This window comes from Pantherophis guttatus, chromosome 16 (assembly GCF_059756535.1).
Source record: "Pantherophis guttatus breed Tessera chromosome 16, ASM5975653v1, whole genome shotgun sequence".
Classification (NCBI taxonomy): domain Eukaryota; kingdom Metazoa; phylum Chordata; class Lepidosauria; order Squamata; family Colubridae; genus Pantherophis; species Pantherophis guttatus.
Window position 1 is genome coordinate 19,821,812 of NC_142078.1, and position 19,504 is coordinate 19,841,315.

A 19,504-nucleotide genomic window follows, 5' to 3' on the forward strand; every position below is an offset into this window, starting at 1 on the left:
GGAGGAGGAGGAGGAGGAGGAGGAAGCAGCCTCCTTGGCCCGGTGCTTCTAGAGGACGGCCAGTCTGCATCCACTGACCCAGAGGAGGGGAGCTGAAGGTGCCTGGAGAATGACCAACTGCCGACATCCAGCAGAGGGCTTTGCCAAATGCAGCATAGCTGGTGAAAGGGCTCCATCTTGTGGCGGGTGCAGGTCTATGCAGGTCTACCACTACACGGGGAGGGGGGGCACCCAGAGACACTTACACACACATACACAAAGACAGAGAGTCAAGAGTTCAAGAGGCTGTCCCTGTTTTAAGGAGTTTTTGGGAATAGCTCACAAGCTATTTATTGATTTACAAAGACAGGAGAGCCGTTTTCAACCTTGGCCTGGAGAGGACGCCGCTCTGTCCTCGGCTTCTGAAAGCCAGCCACCTGCCCCAGTGCCTTTCGGAGGGCTATTATGGGATGCCCGTGGCCTTGGGGGTTCACAAGGATGGACTTGTGTGCCTGTGGTTTGGAATGGGTTCGGGGGTCTCTCTATGCCTGAGGGATGTGCTACCCGAGCCTCTTTCCACCTGTGTGTCTTTCTGGGGACCCCCCAACTATCTGCTGCCCACGGCAGAACCGCAATGACTCAGCCCAGTTGGGAACAGGATCCAAGAGAAGGGAAGTGGGGAGAGGCCTTCTCATGGACCAAAGGGAACCTGGGTTGGCTTCTGTTCTGGGACCGGGGGCTGCCAAATGAGTGGGGCGATCATGAGGGGAGGCTGGTGCCTGGCACAGGGGAGCCAAGCCGAGCAGGGCAGCTCCCCTGTCTGCTCAGGATCTGCCTTCCCAGTCATTGAATTAGCCCAGAAAACTTGGCTGGAAGACAGCGCCCCCAAGTGGCTGAGATGCCCAGAGAAACCCCCGCCCCGACTTCTGCAGGGATCCCCCCTCCTCAGATGCACAGAGAGCCAGGCTCAGCTCCCTCTCCGGGCCTGAAACGCCCTTTTCAGGAAGAGGATGGTTTGTTTGGCAGTAGCTCCACAGCACTGGGCAGGGTCTGGAGGACGAGACCCCAGTCTGAAGACTGGGGGCAACTCGGCCCCCTGATGGAGTTGCCTGATGGCTGTGGCAGGCATGCAGCTCGGCTCACTGGCCAGAGCCATCTAAATGCAGGGAGTGTGTGTTGGGGGGGGGGGGATTTGTTTTCTTGCAACAATATTGCTCGGTCCAGAAGAAAATCTGGGCACCTGGAGAAGAGATGGCAGGGGTGGGGAGGGAGGGGGCTGCGTCTTCCACTCTCCAAGCCTGTGAATCTGCCCCAGGGGGCCCGATCCCCTCCTCCTCCCCCTCCTCCTCCCGCAGAACCTTCTCTTTTGAGATGTAAAGGTAGGTTTCAGTCCACAACCCACCCGGTTGGGTCAACCTGGGGGCTGCTTCTCCGTCAGGAACTCCAGCCTTTCCGCCGTGTCCTCCAGTTCCTCCAGGATCTCGGAGAAGGAGGGGCGCTTGAAGGCTTCCATCTGGGGAGGGGGGAATGGGAGAGGAGAAAAGATGTGCCAAAGGGCAGCTCGCACCCCCAAGCCCTGCCAGTCACCCAACTTTCAGAAATGGCAAACTCCCTTGCCATCAGGGATGTAGAAATGCCCTTGCCCCCATGAGCTGCCCCTTGGTCGCTCCGTGCCCCAGGTGGCTTTGCCAAGCTTAGGGTGCCTCTTCCTGGGTCTACAACTCTGAGGTAGATGGCCCTGAACACACCCTCAGCTGCTGTCTCTGCAACATGCAAATGCTCCAGAGCTGCTTTGGCTCAAGGGGCCCCGGCCCCTCATTCTGTGTCGCAAAACAAAAGAGCCTCTTTTGAAGGAAATCCTCACCCTGCAACAGCTGGCCGCCAAATCCAAGACTTGCTTGGGGCACTCCTGGATCATGCTGTGGAAGGCAGCCACGTCCAGCCCGTAGTCCTGGAGGGAGAGAAGGGGGGTTTCAAGAGGGCTTCCGTCATTTCGTAGACCCCGGGCTCCCTCTTGCCCCCCTCCCCAATCGGCTTCCCCAAATTGCCTTCCCAGAGATGAAGGAGGCAGGTGAAAAAGCTTTCCCCAACCAAAAGGCCACTCAGAGCAGGAAGGGCCCTCCTGACCAATTTCGGGGAGGAAGGGGTCCTGGGAGTCACCTGAGTCCGTGGCAGAACCTCGGGGTCAGCGGGAATCCTGCCCAGAATTTCACAGAGAACGATGCCGAAGGAGAAGACGTCCACCTGCCAAAGGGAGGCCAGCTCAGCCGCAGGGAACTCGCCAGCCCTCCAACCGCCCTGCTCTTCATCTCCCCGGGGCATCCCTGGGGGGAGGGAGGGAGGGAGGCAGGGAGGCACCTTCTGGTCGTAAGGTTCTCCCCGCAGCATTTCGGGAGCCATCCAGAAGGCTGAGCCCACCAGCGAGAGCTTCCTCTCCGGACTCTTGGCCGAGAGCTCCGCCACTTCCTTGGCCAGCCCGAAGTCGGTCACCACCGCCTCCCGTCCTCGCTGGGTCACTCGGATGAGGCAGTTCTGAAAAACAGACGGACGGCCCCTTCAATCTCCTTCCAAACTCACTGGAGTTCTGAAGAGAGGGGGGGGGCTGTGACCGGACAGAGCAGGAAACACCTCTTGGGACTGGCCTGACACAGGCTCACAGAGGCCTGTTCCCTCTTGGATGGACGCTGGTCTCGGACCAACTGCCCAGCCCCAAACAAGGAAAAACAACGACGACCTTCAATTTTAGGAAACCTCACTAGGATAGAAGCCAAAGTGCTCCTCCTTTCCTGGGACTCTGCAGACTGCTCCTGAACAGGGAGGCTCCTTTGGCCAAAACAAACTAAGACACAGGAAGAAGGGCTCTCCTTCTTCCGGGGTGTCTTCTACTCACTTCCCCGGACGGCCCTTCCCACCCTCCCCTTTTGCAGTTCTGCTGCTCCCAAGTCTTTCAGAAAGGAGGTAGAACTGAAAGCCCACCTTGGAGTTGAGGTCGCGGTGGTAGATGTTCTTGGAGTGGAGGTAGACCATCCCGCGGGTGATGTCTGAGGCCAAGCCCACTTTCTCCTTCCAGCTGAGGGAGGTGTCTTTGCAGGCCAACAGCTCTTCCAGGCACCCGCCGTTCACGTACTGAGAGCAGCCCAGAAGGGAAGAGGGGCCTTTGAGTCGCTTCCCACGGAGGCTGGGATGGAGGCCATTCTGCCTTCCCAGCCCCGCAGGCCCATCAGCCAGGATCCCTGCCATCTTCAACCGGCTGAGGAGGATGGGAGCTGTAGCTCAACCCGTCTGGCAAACACCCCTTTGGGGAAGGCTGGGCTGAACTACATGCTCCCCCATGCTGAAGACAAAGAAAGGAACCTTGCAGGACAAATTAGGCTCTTCTCCCTTGAGCTTCTATATTTCTAAGTGCAGGATTTTCCACATTGGGAATTCCCTTGTGTGTTTGTTTTTAACAGAGATGCACACTGTTGTTGTTTTTTTTACATCATCAGCAATCTCAGTCCTAAAGCATAAAGACATATGGTCCATATGGAGCTAGATCAGCCCAACTCCCCACTTTTGGGGGCACGAGGCCAATTGCAAGCCACATGGACAGATGACACTTATTTATCAAATGAGGGGGTTGCTGCGATTGCGGGATTCTCGGAGGCTCACAAGAATGCCACAAAACAACGCAAGACAAGAATAAAAGAGATAGAAGTCTAAAGGCAATATGACATGCCGGGCCACAGAAGCCCTCCGGAGAAGCTCAGCTTCGGCTTTCCCAGAAGGCGGACAAATTTCCCACGGGAAGACGTTCCCGAGAGCCGATCCCACCACTGAAAATCCCTGCTTCCTGCCCGGCACCAAGGTCAAGGGCCCCTTCCTTTAAAAGGCAGCCTAGCCTGGGTGACTGAGGGCTGCTGTTTGGGCAGGGGAAGATCCCCCCCTCTTACCTCCAGAATGGGGTACAGCTTGTCATCCTTCACGCAGATCCCGAGGTACCTTACACAAAAGGAGACATTGGGTGGGAGGTAGGAGGGCCAAGGAAGCTGAAAGGACCTACTGCTACGTGCCTCCCGCCCCCCAGAGGATTTACTCAAGAGACCTACCTGACGATGTTGGGGTGGGAGAGCTTCTGCAGCAAGCTGATCTCACGCACAATCCCCTCCTGGTCAGCATCGTTCTTGTAAATCTTCACCACCATGGCCTTTGCCCCAGGACGCGGAGCAACCTGCCAGAAGCCCGGGAAGAGGGGTGGCGTGAGAGCAGGCGACCTCAGATCAAAAGCGTCCACCTTCGGGGGCGCCCACCCAGGTATAGCTGCCTCTAACAGGTTCAGGGCTGTCTCTGGAAGATCCACCCAAATATGACACCGAAACGGAGGGAAGCACGCAGGCGGCCCAGAGAGTAAAGGAAGAGCTCCTGGCACCAATAATTAAGGAGCAGATGGCTATCAGGCAAACCTTCAGCTACTGTTGGCTCTAAAGGATTAGCAGCTGCACCAGCGCCCATTAATAGCCTCGTCCTGCCCAGAGGCTCCTCTAAGCCGCTTGGCATTTATGGCTCTTGCCTCTTCCTGGGGCAGGGAATCCCTCGGGTTAACGAAACTCTGCTTGAAGTGGGGCTCCTGGGAGAAACTGCATTTGCAGCCAGAAATTGAAGGACGGAAGGAAGGACCGACATTCACTGATGGGATTGATTTCGCAGCCCGTCTCAGCCAAGGGACACGGAGCAGCTTGCAAGGTTTAAAACTCAGAAACCTCAGAAACTCAACTAGTCCTCATCCCGAGCCAACCGTCTTCCGTGTGGGCGAGTCACATCTCCCATCATTCCCAGCCCAGATGGAAATGAGGAGGGCTGAAGTCCAATACCTTTTGCGTCGGAGAAGGCTCGGCGCAGGGGTTAGTGGACTAACCACGCGTGGGAACCATGCTAAGGGCGCTTCTGGGGAGCTCCAGGGACACGGGAGGGAAATGTCAAAGCTATTTTTCCTTTCTAACATGCAGCAGCCGGAGCAGCAGTGGGAGTATTTCATGAAGCTCTGAGTACTCTGGAGGAGGAGTGGGGGGAGCGATCCTTTTGCTGAAGCTGTGATCACAGGGAACCTTTGAAAAGGATTCAGAGGGAGGTTTTAAAGGTTCCTTTGTTGTAAAGTCGTTTAATTGACCGACAGCCTCATTTAGCCTCTTCTGGGGGGTTGGGGGCTCTCTGTCCTTCCCAGCTGCCCTGCGTGGGTCGCCCCCTTCTCCCTGCTTAGGGGAAAGATTGATGTTGGCAGCCTGGCCTCTCCAGCTCCATAAAACCCCCATTAGGCCATTTCTTGGGGATCGCGAATGAGGAAGGAGCCTTGGCCAACAGCTAAGCGAGGAGAGCCGCCAGTGGGTTACGGCAGCCTTTTTTTTATTGTTTCCCCATAAAAATGCTTTTAAGGCTGCTCATTAATTCTCCACCTTCCTTTCCCTCTTGGAGGCGGGCGGCAGCAGGCATGGCTGCCCTCCTCAAGTCATCAGGCATCGCAATCAAGCTGGCATTCAGACTCGCGGAGGAAAAGGTTAATGACGGACACGACCAGGCGCTCAATGAGCCACGCAAAGCCCGCGAGTTGCACAACGAGGGTGCCTGCTTTGCCCGAGGAGGAGCTGGGACAAGCTGGGGAAGGAGCGGGGAGGGTGGGGGCTGGAACAGAGAGCCAGACGGGGTGAAGCAGCCGACGTGCAGATGGGATCAGCTGTCTCCAAGTGCCAGGTCAGAGTTTGAACTCTAGTTTTAAAAAGAAGCCGCCTCGGTTTTGTCGGAGAAACTGGCGCCTTAATTTGCTTCCTATGATTCTGCACAAGGCTCCAGGCACAAACAGCCCAAGCCATCCAACGGACACCGTCTCTTGCGCCCGGCCAAGGACTGGCTGATTCTGAGCCCCGTTTTCTTTGGGGTGCAAGAATTGCCCCGTGGGCGAGGGTCAGCCTCAGGGTGCTGAAGAGGAACTGCCAAAGGCTTTGCTGTAGCTTCGCAACGACAGGAGGGATCCTTGAACTCGGAGCTGCCTTTGTTGTGCCCCAACCTGGCACGAGGTGCCTCAGCTGCCAGATAAGGAGAAAAAGGTGCCGCCCAGCAGTGAGAGATCCTGGCTCGGTCCTGACGCAATTGTCCCTCACTTCTAGAAAGCCCCACAAGGTCATCCTGTCAAACCGCAGCAAACCTTGGTGGCTATGAAAGGTTTTGTCCTTCCGCAGGAATCCTGCAGACTGGGAGTTAGGGACATGAAGCACCACCCACAAAGGCTTTGGAAAACAAGGACCGTTGCCAATTGGCAAATGAACAGGCACCGAGGGACAGAGGTGAGGATTAGCAGGGGGAGAGGGCAGAAGGGAACCAGCCTCAGTTGCCGGGGAAGGAAGCGGACCAGAGCAGCAGCGTTCTTGATGCAAGCAGAGAGCGTCTCATCGTCTTAAAGACTCGTCTCCCTTTGGAGAAACACCAGCTCTTGATTTTGCACAAGAATCCGGCCACGGCCCACCCAGGCAGGAGATCCCTCGGATCGAGTCCCATCACATGGGGGACTCCTGCCTCTTACGTCTCCCATCAGAAAAAAAGCAGTCGCTTTCTCTCCCCCTAAACCAGAGATATGTCCTGGCACTGAGAATGCCAACCCCTAAGACAAAACGTTCCTTCTCTTGCCTCGGTCATGAAACCACCTTGGAAATGCTGGTCTTCTGCTCAAAACCAGTGGCACCAGCTGGGTGTCTCTGGTTCTTCCCCGGCTCCTGTTTTCATAACATCTTGCCTGATCTGGAGACGATGCTCTCTCTCTGCACACTCTCCTGGGCTACCCTGATTGTCCCTGCGTATGGAGCCAGCTAGCTACGGAGTGCCAGTGTTGATGCCCGAAACATTCCTCCGAATACCCAGAAGCAGGTCTGAGAGATGCAGTCTGCCTCCTCCCAGGCATGTTGGGACTTCTGCTCCCCAACTCCCCCGTCCTCCCCGGAGGGGAACTGGAGGGCAACGGGCACAGAAGGCAACCTGGTGGGTGGGCCTAGCTCAACATGCCCGGCTGATGCCCTACCTTGAAGACTTTGGAGAAGAAGCCGCTGCCTATCAGCTCCGCCTCAAAGTTTTCCCAGAACTCCAGCTTCCGGACAGCCGTGCGCAGCCTCTGCCACCGATCATCCTCTGGGCAATAAGCGTCCGGGCTCTCCTCGCAGCACTGGGTTGAGCCAGAAAAATCCGGAGATGCCAGACCCACGTTGTGCATGGTCAAGGCAGGCCCTGCAAAGAGGAAAGAAAGGAGAGGTTCTGTGTCTCAGAAAAGCCCCTTCTCAGGCTGAGCGCTCATCTCCCTTTACGAAACTTTGCTCAGACTCAAACTGGGAACTGGGAGCAGCAGCTCCAGTGATTGGAGGCAGAGGAACTGCTGGGAGGAACTGGGGCCGAGAGGCTTTCCAGCTGAAGGGCTCTCTAGGTTCCATCTGCCCTGAGCAGAGAGGCTCTCAGATCGAGCAGGAGCTGCTCCAGGATTTTAAGTAGGTGCAAGGAAAAGGCTCCCACGAAGGACGGTCCCTGGCTGCTCAGGCCTCTTCTTCCCCCTCTCTGGCCGGGCTGAGTCTCCCAGGTGCTAAATTCATGGGCGGGGGCATCCCAGGACCCTCCTCCCCTCCAGCCCCGAGTTCATGCCTGGCGTTCTTGGCCTTCCCCACCTTTTGTGCAGGGCAGTGTCTGCAGCAGGCCCTCCCTCCTGGCACTGGAGGCGGAACTGCCAACTGCCCGGCACCAGGCGTGGTGGCCAGACTTTGTGAGGGGGCAGCCCCTTTGAATTCGCTGCAGGGACCCAGACGGGAGGAGAAAACGCTTTCTGGAGACTGATTTTACTACATGGCGGTTCTGGCCTCTTACTTTAAGACACAGATGGCTAGCAAAATGGGCCCATTGTCCCCCTGACAAAAACAGGCCTGTTGAGGAGGGAGGCTGCAGCCTCCGGTTTCCCAGGCTGAACACAACAACACAGCAGGAATGCGCTGGTGGCACCCGGGGAGCTGAAAGAAAGAAGCAGAGCTGCTCTCACATGCCTCTGCTTCACGCTTTACAAATGCTAGCACTGACCGACTCCCCCACTCCATTCCTCCCGAGCGCCCTAAAACCTTCATTTGCAATGTGTTCATTTTTGCAGAGAGAAAGCACAATTATCTCCTTCCTAACCTGTAATCTGATAATCTGGCACAAAATTCAGCTGCTTGCGAGACGTATGTTGCATACAGGGAAACCACAGCTTGGGTGAAGGTACGCAGGAGCCCCTGCCTCAAACCCGTAAATCCAGCATCATTTCTGATAACTTTTCCTTGCGAGACCCCAGGCCACTGAATGCCTTCGGCTTGATTTGGGGTGCCGCTAATTGGTGGATGTTTTGTTTATAAAGAACTTGGACTAAACTTTGTGGCATTTGGAAAAACACATCAGGCGTTGAGCTAAAGTACAGAACGGACAGGTGCACAGAAAAAAAACAAACAAACCAGCCTCACTTTGAAAATCGGAAAAGACAAAAATAAATGAAAAGTAAACAAGGATGCAGCTGTTGATATTATTTGCAAGCATTGCGGTTTCAGTCTAAACAGATGGTCTTGCTGGACCCAAAAATCTGACTCACGGTAAGGACCCTCGGCTCCTTAGGTCTGCTATGGAAAGGACCCAACAGCCCCGGCTCCCTGGAGGGACGCAGGTGTGGAGGCCCAGGTGGATGGAGGCGAGGTGAGGACCGAATAGAGGCCACACTGGATTTTCTTTGAAGGGTCCTTAACGCTCTCTGAACTTGGCTGCTTTCTTGCAGACGTTTCATTACCCAACCAGGTAACATCATCAGTGCTAGGAGGAGCATTTGCAGCAAACCCCACTGGCACTGATGCTGTTACCTACTTTGGGTCATGAAACGTCTGCAAGGAAAGAACGCAGCTGAGAGAGGACCAAGGACCCCTCGGTCCAACCCTGAGCCACAAATATTCTCCTTTATTGAATCTTCTTTCCTTGAATTACAGAGGCCTCCTCTGAAGAGAAAGCGGCCGGACACAGAGCCTCCAGACCTATCCCTGCCCGCCAGCGAGGTTGTGTGCTTGTCACAATATCTTCCCACTCTTCCACTGCGGATCTCATTGAGAGCGAAAGCAGAGCTGGCGCGGATGCCCAGAGCCCTGCAGTGGTAGATCAATGCCAGTTCCATTAGGCAGAAACAGCTGACGGGGCATTCCTGGCAGGGCCAGGCATGGTCTCCTCTTCAGAGCTGCTGGAAAGCTCGGCTGGCAGATTTGGGGGGGGGAGAGTTTTAAGAGCCTTTTGTTCCAAGGCTTTCTGGAATCTGCAGAGGAGACGGTGGCCGGTTGCTAGGAAACAGGGCCCATTGCTGCCCAGGTTGACTCCTGCTCTGGATCTGGAGGCCAGGAAGGGAGCCCAGAGGCTATCAAGTCTAGCCCTCCAAGGAGAAGAAGGCCAGGATTCCCTGGCAAAAAGCTGGCTCCGAATCTGTATCAGTTCTGCTCAACTCAGAGACGTTCAGTTGCCTAAGAGGGCATTTCATCACTAACTCCCAGTCTCCGTATTCTCTGCATAGGACGCTACATCCCCAAATCCAGCCTCCTGACCCCAGACCACAAGACAGGCGCATGAAGTCCAGGACAGGAAGACCATCGGCCTCCCCCACCTCACTGCCCCGGGGCAATCTGCGTTCCTGCCACTCATCCCCAGAGGGGAGACGCTGGTGGTGCCGTTTTCCTCCTCAATCCACACCAGCTAAGCGCTTGGCCAGCCCAACAAGACTTGGCAACACAAATCCTGCCTCGACCTGACAAGTCAAGCGCCCAGCCCCACCTGGGCTGGTACTCACCAGGCAAAGATCTAGGTCAAAGGATGTTTAGCTTGTGGGCTTCTCATAAGCTAATAGAAGACAAGTCATGGGGAGAGGTTTTAGGTGGGGGGGAAGAAAAGCGGCTTTACCAAGAACTTTGGTTAAGTCAGGCCCAGCGAAATTATAGCTGTGAAGCAGCAGCACCAACGTGGCACCTTCCTTCCTAGAAGACACCGGGAGGGAGGGAAGGATTCGCCCTCCCCCTTCCTAGGGAGAAGAGGGGGAAAGCGGCCCTCCCCCTCCCCAGAATCTCCCAGGGTTGCCCGGGTTAGAGGATGGCAGCCAGAACCCCCCCCCTCCTCCTCCTCCTCCTGGCAGAAACGGCCCTTCGGTGCTGAGCATTTGGGGGCTCAGCCGGGGCACCTGACTGGCAGGCGGGCGGGCAGCGCTGCCTTTAATCCCCGGCCCCTCCGCCTCGGGGCTCCTGCCGGTCAGAGCAAAGAAAGCTGCGCCCGATGGATCAACGCATTTCTCGCCTGTGGCTCTCGCGCCTTCCGCCGCGAGATGCAAGCTGCCTTCAGCTGCCCACCTCGGAGGCGGCTGAGCGATGGCCAGGCTGGCACCCGGAGGGCTGCTCCTTCGGGGGGCCCTGGGGAGGGGGGTCCTCTGGGCCCACAAGAGGGGGAGGGGAGGGGGGGAAGCTGGGCAGCCGCGGAGGCTTTTGCAACGGAGCCGCTGGAGCCCGCGGGGGAAAGGCCGCCGGCAGGGAGGCTCCAGCCCGGGCGGGGGTCCTGGCACAGCGCCCTCCGGGAGGGTCGCCGGGCTCCCTTCCACCTGTCTCGGCTGCGGCAGGACCAGGAGACGTCCCGCCCGGGGCTCGGCTCCCCCCGGGGGCACCGGGGCAGGACCGGCGGAGGGCACTCACCTGCCGGGGGGCTCCACGCCGCCTCCTCCTCCTCCGTGCCGAGCCGCGGGGTGCACAGACGGCGCCGGTCTCCGCTCCGCTCCCGCCTCCGCCTCGCCCGGCCCGGCGCCACCCAGCGGGCGTGCGGGGAAGGGAGGCCGCCGAGACCCCCGGCCGCGCATTATGGGCCGGCTGCCCTTGCCTTGCATGGGAGGGGGGCGGGGGGGCGGGATAGCCAGTCTGATGGAGGAGGGGAGGGGGCGTCTTGAGTGGCAGCGCTTCTCAGGGCCCGTCCGGTCTCTGAGCATGTGCAGAGGGCGCCCACCCTCCCCCCTGGGAGGAGAAGCGTGGGGGGGGGGAACTGGGCAGGGGGCTTCCTAAGGGCGGGCGGGGGGAGGGGAGGGGTCCGCCTCGGTCTCCATGGCGACGGGCGCCGCTGCCGCCTCCCGGTGGGGGGGAGTGCCACGTGACCCCCCCTCGCACGTGACCGGCCGAGCCTTCCAGCACGTGACCGGCGGAGCGGCGGCTGCATGGAGGCGATCTCAGCGGGAGCCCCGCGCCCCTCCCTCCCCCTCCCCCTCCCCCTCCTCTTCCTCCCCCTCCTCCTCCCGGGGCTGGGGGCGGCAGGTGAGGGGGCGGCCGTTGCCAAAGGGGTCTCGGGGAGAGGGAGGGTCGGGGGGGGTCGCTGCGCTTCCTAACCTCCCTGCCTCCCTCCTGGCAGCCCCCCGATCCCCCCCGCCCTTCCAGGAGCGCTTCTTCCAGCAGCCCCTGGACCACTTCGACTTCCAGAAGTGCCGCAACCGGACCTTCCCCCAGCGGTACCTCATCACAGGTCAGCCTGGGGGGAGGAGGGTCAATGGGCCCCTCTTGGCAAAGCCCCCCCCTCCTCCCCCCAGGGCAGGGGTTCCCAGGGGGCCGCAGGTTCAGCTGCCAGGGAGGGCGGGGGGGGGGGCGCCCGTGGGCTGGCTGCTGCTCTGGAGGGGTCTCTCCACAGCCGTGCAGAGAGAGAGGGGGGCTCGTTTTGCAACCACCCTTGGGAGTGGCGTCTGGGCTGCAGAGTGAAGCAATCCCTGTGACTGGGCTTATTGCCTTGAGTCAGCTATGCCCAGGGAGGACTGGCCCCTGAGGGCTTCCTCATCATCACTGTAACCGTGAAGGGTTGCTAAATGAGTCGGTCGCTAAACGGGGACCGCCCGCGTCTTTCCCCTAACGCGTCCTTGTCCCGCAGACAAGTTCTGGAAGCAGGGGGTCGGCCCCATCTTCTTCTACACGGGCAATGAAGGAAACATCTGGGACTTCGCCCTCAACACCGGCTTCCTGCTGGAGCTGGCGGAGCAGCAGAGGGCCCTGGTGGTCTTTGCAGAACACGTAAGGGGGGTTGCCGTCTCCGGGCAGGGCAGGGCAGGCAGGAAGGGGGGCGTCAGGGGCTGCCATAGCACAGGCTGGTCCCTGGCTCATCTCCCCCCCCCTTTCTTTTTTGTTAGAGGTATTATGGGAAATCGCTTCCATTCGGAGCAGCGTCCCTGCAGGGGCCGAACATTGGCCTGCTGAGCGTGGAGCAAGCCTTGGCCGACTATGCGGTTCTCATCGCGTGGCTGAAGGAGCAGCACCGAGCGCAGAGCGTGCCAGTCATCGCCTTCGGGGGCAGGTGAGGGCTGCTTCCGAGCAAACCATGGGGTGTGATCCCTTTCGGCTTCCTCTGTCCAGGAAAGTAACAGCCTCCTCCTTATCCCCCTCACAGTTACGGAGGGATGCTCAGCGCCTACATGAGGCTGAAGTATCCCAACCTGGTGGCCGGGGCCCTTGCTGCCAGTGCCCCCGTGCTGTCCACCGCGGGGATTGGGGATCCCAGCCAGTTCTTCAAGGATGTCACAGCAGTAAGACAAGGGCCTCCTTCGGGCTCCCTTTTTCCCGTTCATCCCCCAGTGAATCTGAAAGAATCCAATTCGCTTTCTGACTCGGTTTGGGAATTTCGTCTCTTTCTTCCAGGACTTTCAAAACTACAGTCCGGAGTGTGCCAAAGCTGTCCGAGAAGCATTCAGACAAATCAAGGACCTCAGCCTGGTGGGAGGTAAAGGAAGGAGCTCCGAACGGGAGCAAACGGGCCTTGGGACAGACACATTTTAGGGTGTGAAGTTGTGGGCAGTTTGCGACTAAATACGCCGCTGCCCTACAGTGGACCAGAAAGGTTTAAGCCCCAAATGCAGTTTGTTTCCGTTTGTGGAGGATACCAATTGCGGCATCCTTCAACTCAAAGGCGCCTCTCCTTTGTGTTAAGCTTACGGGAGAATCGGCAGGGAGATGGCTGTCTGCCACCAGCTTTCGACTCAAGAGGACGTCAAGCAGCTCTTTGAGTTTGCCCGGAATGCCTTCACCATGATGGCCATGCTGGATTATCCTTACACGACGGACTTTATGGGCCACTTCCCAGCGAACCCCGTCAAGGTAAGAGCTCAGCCTCCCTCAGACGTGGGGCAGCTCAGTCTCTCGGCGTACCCAGCTCGACAAAAATAAACCCCCTGTTGTGGTGGTGGTCACTTTAATGTGGATATTGTGATTTTTAAAAATACAGTAGCAAGCTCCACACCCAAATTCTTTCACGTATCTTTGCCCAGGGTTGGTATGTTTGCCAAAGGATAACCAACCAAACTGTGTTCCTTGCTTGCTTTTTCCAGAGATCCTTAAACCAGTAAAGTGACACTTCTGTCCCCCACCCCACCCCCAGGGGAGGCCTTTCATTAATGGACCTACCTAAGGCAGTCCTAGAGAGAGATTTGGGGCCTGGGGCTTTTTTCCCTTTTCATGACAATATAAGCATTTGGGGATTTGGGCCAAGAAGCGTAAGATTAGTACCAATGGGGGTTACGGCATGTTTTTAAGCTGGCACGAAACCCCAAACGAGCTAGAAAATAGATTATATTGGGCCAGTCGGCAGGTAGCCAAAGTGGCTTTCTGCTTGGGGAGGGGGTGATGCAGATGTGCTCAGCTGCTTCTGATGGGGAGGGGGCATTGAGAAATTGAGCCTGGGCACGTCTGATATTTCAGGTTGGCTGTGAACTGATGTTGGCCAGTAAGGACCCAATCCGAGGGCTGGCAGCTCTTTCCGGTGAGTAGATACACGCCCAGTTTCATTCTGCGAATGCTGCATTTCTCCAGGGTGGGGGCCACAGGGTGGAAGCGCTGCCAGTTCGTTTCCCTGTGGGTCACCCCAGGGAAAACCCAAACTGCTTTGATCCAGCTATTTTCCTCCGCCGTCCGAAGGCTCCTCTCGCTCGGCTCCTCCTGGGCTTGCAATCCCGGGGGGCAGGTGAACGAAGCAGCAGGCGTGATCAGCCAGAGTCCGGGGCAGGCAGCCCACCTTCACCCAGGTTCCCCTGCTGGGGTGGCAGACCCAGACGCCGTCCTCCTTGCTCCTCCGCCGCAGAGACCCTCCGCCCGTGACGTAGAGCTGAAGCTGGCTGCTGGTGAGGCTGAAGTGGCAGAGGTCGACGGCCGACAGACGGAGCCGGGCCCATCGATCAGTGACGGGGCAATAGTACTCCACCTCGCTCACAGGGACCCACTCCTGGCCCTACAAAGAACCAAAGCATAGGGCAGAGCCAGAGAGCACTGCCAAGAACGCCCAGCTGAGCCTCGGGGAGGCCCCAGAGCCCAAGAGGAATGGAGCAAATGCCACCTACGTTGGCCAGAGCCCTTCCTCCCAGGCAGAAGATGCGGTCTCCCACCGTTGCCATGCCGTGATCGCAGCGGGCAAAGGCCATCGGCCGGTTCCTGACCCAGCAGCGCAGGCGGGAGAGGTAGCTGTACATGGTGTTCAAGGTCTGGCCCTCTGCGAAGCCCCCTGTGCCGAAGGAAAAGGGCTGCTGTTCCTTCCGCCTTCCAGGCTGCCCCAGCCCCAGGTGCTTCTCTCTCCAGAGCAGCCAGTACCAGCCGCCCTTTGCCCTTCCGCACCTGAGATGTACAAGATGCCTCCATGCGTCGCTCCTGCGTGGTCAGCCACCGTCTCCGGAAAGGGCGGGAGGGGCCGCCAGGCATTCTTGGCAAGGCGGTACTCCTCGGCCGTGTTGATTGGCATCCCCAGCGATGCTCCACCCCCCACAGCCACCAGCTGCTCGTTCAGCACCCCTGCGTAGAAGCGAGTCCTGGGCACCAGCATGCTGGCCAGCTGCAGCCAGGTGTTGCGGCAAGGGTCGAACCTGAACACCTGGAGTTGGAAGAGGGGGAAGGTCAGTGGCTCCCCCGGTTCTTCCCTTCGGGAAGAGGGAAGTCTGCCTCGCCACCAGGAACTACCTGACGTTGCCAACGAAGAAGCAGGGACATTTGCTCTCCCTAAGGGACTCCGTTGGCCTTCTACTCTGAAGAAAACCAGAGCCGCCAGCTGTGCCTCTTTGGACAGTCAGGGTTGTCTTACCTTCTTGGAAGGCTCCTGGCCTGTCGGATCAAAGCTCTCCTGGCCCCCCATCACAAAAACGAAGTCGTGCAGGACAGCCACACAGTGGTTGTACAGGGGCCCACTCAGCTTCCCGATGGCTGTCCACGAATGGCAGTGCTGGTCGGCAGCCCAGACGTCCCCGCAGATGGCATTGTCTGCCGATCTGCCCCCCAGCACCATCAGCCTCTCGTTCCTGTGGCGCACCCGGGCGCCCTCGCTCTGGAGAAGCGGCTGCGCGTACGGCTGGCCGTGGTAGTCCATGGCTTCCCGGAGGTACCGGCGGCAAGCAGGCACGGTTCTCATGACGGGCGTTTCCTGGACGAACCTCTGCAGATCCGGGAGCGGAATGAAGGGAAAGCGGATGTAGCCCAGCACCTGGGCTGCGTCTTCCTGGCGGGAGCCGTTGTGGTCCAGCCAGCAAATGGCGGCCTGAAAGAGCTGCAGTTCGCTCAGTCCCCGGGTGTCTCCTCCGTCCAGGATTTCGCAGAGAGTCGCCCTGTCCAGCTCCTTCAGCTGCACAGGGTCCTTCAGGAGGTGCCCGCAGTGCTTCCCGACCCAGCGCTGCACTTTCAGCCTCAGTTCTTCGGGGCCGAGCCGCTGAGCGAGGCAGAGGATGGGCAAGCAGGTGTGCCGGTCCAGGGCTCCTTCCAGGAAGCGGAAGGCGAGGCACATCACCTCGCGCACCAGCAGCGCCTCGGCCGCTCGGAAGACCTCCTCGACCGTCTGCAGAGTCAGCTCCAGCCGGTTGGAGTAAAGGAAAGACAAGACGCCCTGCAGGCCCCGGGCGGTCACTGACGGTGCCAGCTTGAGCGGGGTTGCCTGGCTGGCCGCCTCCCTGGCAAAGCGCATCTTGCAATATCTGCTGCCCACGGCAAGGATGGCTTTGTGGGCGGGGAACGAGGCCCCCTCGGCCTCCAGCACCACGTCACACAGGGCATTCTGGGAACGCAGGTTCTGGAGCCCCTCTAGGAGTTTAGGCAGGTAGGTGTCCGAGCTGAGACTCTGGCCTTCTGCCGCTTCCCGGTCCCCAAGATGTGTCTCTCCAGAAGCCATAGCTCCGAAGCAGCCCTTTTCCTACCCTCTGCCCACGGGAAGCATCCCTGGACTCAGCCAGTGGGATGGCCAGTCTTGCTAGCTGTGCTTCACTCTTGTTTTTCTGGGCTACCAGGAGAGCAGGACAGCTGATCCCTCGTCTCCAAGACAGCAGCAGCCGATCTCCCCTCCCTCCCTCCCTCCCATTGGTTGATGTCCACCAAGGTGCGGTGGGTCCTCCATTTCCTGGTCTGGCCAAAGTGGGGAAAGTGGCAAGTCCAGGCTTGCCCCCTCCTTGGAAGGAGAGCCGGCTGCTTCAGTCTAGGCTTTCTCTGCGGTCTTTGGCCAGGAGGCAGCAGGGGAAGAAAATCTGACTTCCTGCTGTTCCTAGGATTTAATACCTCGGCTGAAGAGAAAGAAGTTTAACGAGGGATATTTGCAATTTCTCTGCCCAGCCACCCGCAAGAGTTGCGTTCTACGCTAGAAAGCAGAGCTTCCCATTGTACCTGGCAGCAGGACTTGGCAAAGAATTTCTTCCCTTTCTCTGTCCTGAAGCCTTAAGCCTTTTGTGTGTGTGTGTGTGTGTTTGCATGTTGACTTTTGGGTCTCCATTCCTTCAGCTTGTCCTCCCAAGGGCTGGAGTTCTGGCTTCGTGGTTCTTTTAGCTGCGTGTCTTCCACAGAATTTTCATCTGAGACTTTGAAAGCAAGATGAGTTTTTCTCCCAAGTTGGGCTTAAGGTGGGCTTCCTGGATGATTTAGGTTTAAGAAACTGTCTCCCCTCTGCCCAACTTCCTCTCTCTCTCTCTCTCTCTCTTTCTCTCTCTCTCTGTAGCACCTAAAGTGGACTCAACCTCTTCTTCTTGCTCTACCAGGAGTATTTTACAACTCCACGGGGATGGAAAAGTGCTTTGACATTTACCAGCTGTATCATAAATGTTCCGATCCAACGGGCTGTGGCTTAGGCCCCAATGCGGAAGCTTGGGATTATCAGGTAGGTTGCCTCACCTGGGCTGGCCAGGAAGGGAAGCGGGTGCAGGGGTGCGAGGTGGGGGTGGTGGGCAGCTGCCCTTCAGGATATTGAGGCATTCAATCGCCAGGGATGGGATGAAAAAACATTTTCCAAGTCTGGACTTTTTACTTGCTATCTGAGCAAAGTTCCCCGGACATTTTTGCATTTTTGGGATGTTTCTTGCTATGGGTCTCCCCTTCCCACACGGAGGAGCCAGCTTCTTCCGTACGGAAACTGGCAGATGCCGGGGTGGCAGGGGGCTGGGCTGATGCAGTGTAGACAGCCCTCCCCCCGTTCCGGACAAGACCCCTGCAGTTGCTTCTCCCGGCAGCCAGACTCTTCTCTGTTCCAGGCCTGCACCGAGATCAATTTAACGTTCAGCAGCAACAACGTGACTGACATGTTTCCGGAACTGCCCTTCACAGAGGCCGCCCGGGAAGGTTACTGCTTCCACAAGTGGGGGGTCTGGCCCCGGCCATCGTGGCTGCGCACCAGCTTCTGGGGCAGCGGTGAGCAGCAGCCTCTGTTGGGATTTCGGCTTGCAATTTGGGGGGGGGGCTCCTGAAGAGCCCCCTTTGCTCTGGGTGATCTGCGGGAGGAGGGTGCAGCTGTGAGACTTAAAGGGCAGTAGGACATGGTCCCAGGTTGACAGGTGTCCTGTGGAAGGAGGCTCTTTCTGGGCCCTTGCAAGGCCTCTCTTTGTGAGGACAGGGCTTGCCATGGGAGTCTGAACCTCTCTGTCCAAGGTTGGGGCCTCCTTGTGTGAAAAGCCCGGCCGGTTAAAAGGATCTTGCTGGGAAAGGCCGGAGCTTTTGCAGAGCCACTGAATGGTTTTAAGGCAGGCACTCTCCTCCTGGACACCCCCGCCCCCTCAAGATGGGGGCTGCCCGTCTCGCCTTAGCCTCCCCACTGGCTTTTATCATTCCAACCGAGAATCTTGCTGTTCTTTTGACAACTGCAGATCTGGCTGCTGCAAGCAACATTATTTTTTCCAACGGAGACTTGGACCCCTGGGCATCAGGCGGAGTAAGTACCTGCTCGGTGTTCCTGGGATCTGGTCAGATCTACCTGGACCCGTTAGCTACTGTTCCCCCCCACTCCCAAAGTTTGACTTTCCGGTGTTGCCGTTCCAGGTGCGGAAGAACCTGAGCTCCTCCCTGATTGCCATCACCATCAAAGGGGGCGCCCATCACCTTGATCTGCGGTACGTTTGGCCTCCTGGCTTCTTCCCCGTCTCCTCGGATTGCCCCATTCTTGCAAGGATCCCCTCTTGCTCTGTGGAGCCCTAGGCAGGCCTTTCCTCCTCCTCCTCCCGTCTCTCTGGCCGGGGTGTCTCGTTCAGAAGGTCTCTTGGGAGACAGGCCTATGGTGGAGGAATAGCTGCCTCCATAGCTAACCTTCCTTCTCTGAGCTGTTCCTGGCTTCTGACCAGGGAGGGCGGCTGTTGCCGTCTCCCGGATCCCGTGGGCTTTCGGTGGCCTTCATGCAGGCCCAGGTGCTGAGCTAGGGGAGCCCTTTGGTCTCAACCAGCCACCCTCTTCAGGGGTCTCTGGAGCTTCTCAGCCATCCAGGTCATGGTTGTCCCAAAGGTGCTTTTTTCCCCAAAAGTCAACTGGACTTTCTTGTTTAAGGAAGTCTCTTCAGATGATTCATTACCCCCCCCCTTTCTTTTTAAAAACAAGCTTTCAAGAATTTTAAATGTTTCCGAAAGAGGAAGCAGAGCGGTTGTGTTCCCTGAAAGGGAGGGGTCCTGCTACAGCAAGCAAACACACCTTAAAAGCCACCTGGAACTCCTCAGTTCCCGTGGCTGTACGTTTGCCCTCTGACAAGCAGCAGGGATGGTCCTCTTCACTGGGCTTATTTTTTTCCCCAAAAAACAGGAGCTCCAACCCAGCTGACCCCGCCTCGGCCAGGGAAGCTCGGCTACAGGAAGCCAGGATCATCCAGGGCTGGGTGGAGGCGGCCACCGTCAAGGCCACCAAGTAGCGTCTGAGTTGCCTTAACAGAAGCCCCCGGACCGCTGGGTGTGGAAGGGGGTGTGGGGAACTCTAGTGTCCTCTTGAAGCAGTGACACTTTCATGCTGCAGTGCTGAAGAGTAAGGAATAAAGCTCCCTCCAGGGAGGTTCATGGAGGCTGGGAGGAAACAGGCCTTTGGTTCACCTCTTTCTAAGAAAGGATCTGGGAACTGGGGGGGGGGGGAGGGGAAGAATTCAAACTCAGTGCTCAGATGCATTGAGATTGGTGGTTCTAAGTCAGGGACCCTGAAAGCAATAGGGGTGTTACCCTGAGTTGTACCTTCGGACCATCTAGCTCGAAACACCCCCCCCCATAGAAAGTGGG

The 19,504-nt window shown here is 58.0% G+C and overlaps 3 protein-coding genes across 4 annotated transcripts; 1 reads left to right on the plus strand and 2 right to left on the minus strand.

Moving 5' to 3' along the window:
* Positions 1-294: 294 nt before the first annotated feature.
* LOC117676611 (dual specificity testis-specific protein kinase 1-like) lies at positions 295-11,193 on the minus strand. 2 transcript variants are annotated; one of them, XM_034436211.3, is made up of 9 exons: positions 10,710-11,193; positions 7,022-7,224; positions 4,068-4,189; positions 3,912-3,960; positions 2,956-3,105; positions 2,338-2,511; positions 2,140-2,223; positions 1,844-1,930; positions 295-1,492 (listed from the first exon to the last, which is right to left on the minus strand). In XM_034436211.3, exons 2-9 carry the CDS (start codon positions 7,208-7,210, stop codon positions 1,391-1,393), a joined length of 957 nt encoding a protein of 318 aa, XP_034292102.1. In that variant the 5' UTR covers positions 7,211-7,224; positions 10,710-11,193; the 3' UTR covers positions 295-1,390. The 2 variants fall into 2 exon arrangements, with proteins under 2 accessions (XP_034292102.1, XP_034292101.1); XM_034436210.2 differs by lacking the exon at positions 10,710-11,193 and adding an exon at positions 7,653-7,799.
* DPP7 (dipeptidyl peptidase 7) lies at positions 11,114-19,308 on the plus strand. Its single transcript, XM_060683884.2, has 13 exons — positions 11,114-11,315; positions 11,410-11,520; positions 11,917-12,056; positions 12,173-12,336; positions 12,430-12,565; positions 12,678-12,759; positions 12,967-13,133; positions 13,734-13,794; positions 17,027-17,145; positions 17,516-17,672; positions 18,125-18,189; positions 18,297-18,367; positions 19,044-19,308. The coding sequence occupies exons 1-13, from the start codon at positions 11,219-11,221 to the stop codon at positions 19,147-19,149; spliced, it is 1,476 nt and encodes a 491-aa protein (XP_060539867.2). The 5' UTR covers positions 11,114-11,218; the 3' UTR covers positions 19,150-19,308.
* On the minus strand, positions 13,211-16,321 carry LOC148111825 (kelch-like protein 9). Its single transcript, XM_034436208.3, has 4 exons — positions 15,100-16,321; positions 14,640-14,892; positions 14,369-14,529; positions 13,211-14,259 (listed from the first exon to the last, which is right to left on the minus strand). Exons 1-4 carry the CDS (start codon positions 16,171-16,173, stop codon positions 13,927-13,929), a joined length of 1,821 nt encoding a protein of 606 aa, XP_034292099.2. The 5' UTR covers positions 16,174-16,321; the 3' UTR covers positions 13,211-13,926.
* Positions 19,309-19,504: the final 196 nt, after the last annotated feature.

Coding starts and splice junctions, on each gene's coding strand:
- LOC117676611 (XM_034436211.3), bottom strand. CDS start 7,210: ATGCACAACGTGGGTCTGGCATCTCCGGATTTTTCTGGCTCAACCCAG. Junction 4,190..7,021: donor TCTTCTCCAAAGTCTTCAAG/GTAGGGCATCAG, acceptor GGCTTCTGGCAG/GTTGCTCCGCGTCCTGGGGC. Junction 3,961..4,067: donor TCCCACCCCAACATCGTCAG/GTAGGTCTCTTG, acceptor CTTTTGTGTAAG/GTACCTCGGGATCTGCGTGA.
- DPP7 (XM_060683884.2), top strand. CDS start 11,219: ATGGAGGCGATCTCAGCGGGAGCCCCGCGCCCCTCCCTCCCCCTCCCC. Junction 13,134..13,733: donor TCCCAGCGAACCCCGTCAAG/GTAAGAGCTCAG, acceptor CTGATATTTCAG/GTTGGCTGTGAACTGATGTT. Junction 13,795..17,026: donor AGGGCTGGCAGCTCTTTCCG/GTGAGTAGATAC, acceptor TTGCTCTACCAG/GAGTATTTTACAACTCCACG.
- LOC148111825 (XM_034436208.3), bottom strand. CDS start 16,173: ATGGCTTCTGGAGAGACACATCTTGGGGACCGGGAAGCGGCAGAAGGC. Junction 14,893..15,099: donor GCCAGGAGCCTTCCAAGAAG/GTAAGACAACCC, acceptor TTCCAACTCCAG/GTGTTCAGGTTCGACCCTTG. Junction 14,530..14,639: donor AGGCATCTTGTACATCTCAG/GTGCGGAAGGGC, acceptor CCTTCGGCACAG/GGGGCTTCGCAGAGGGCCAG.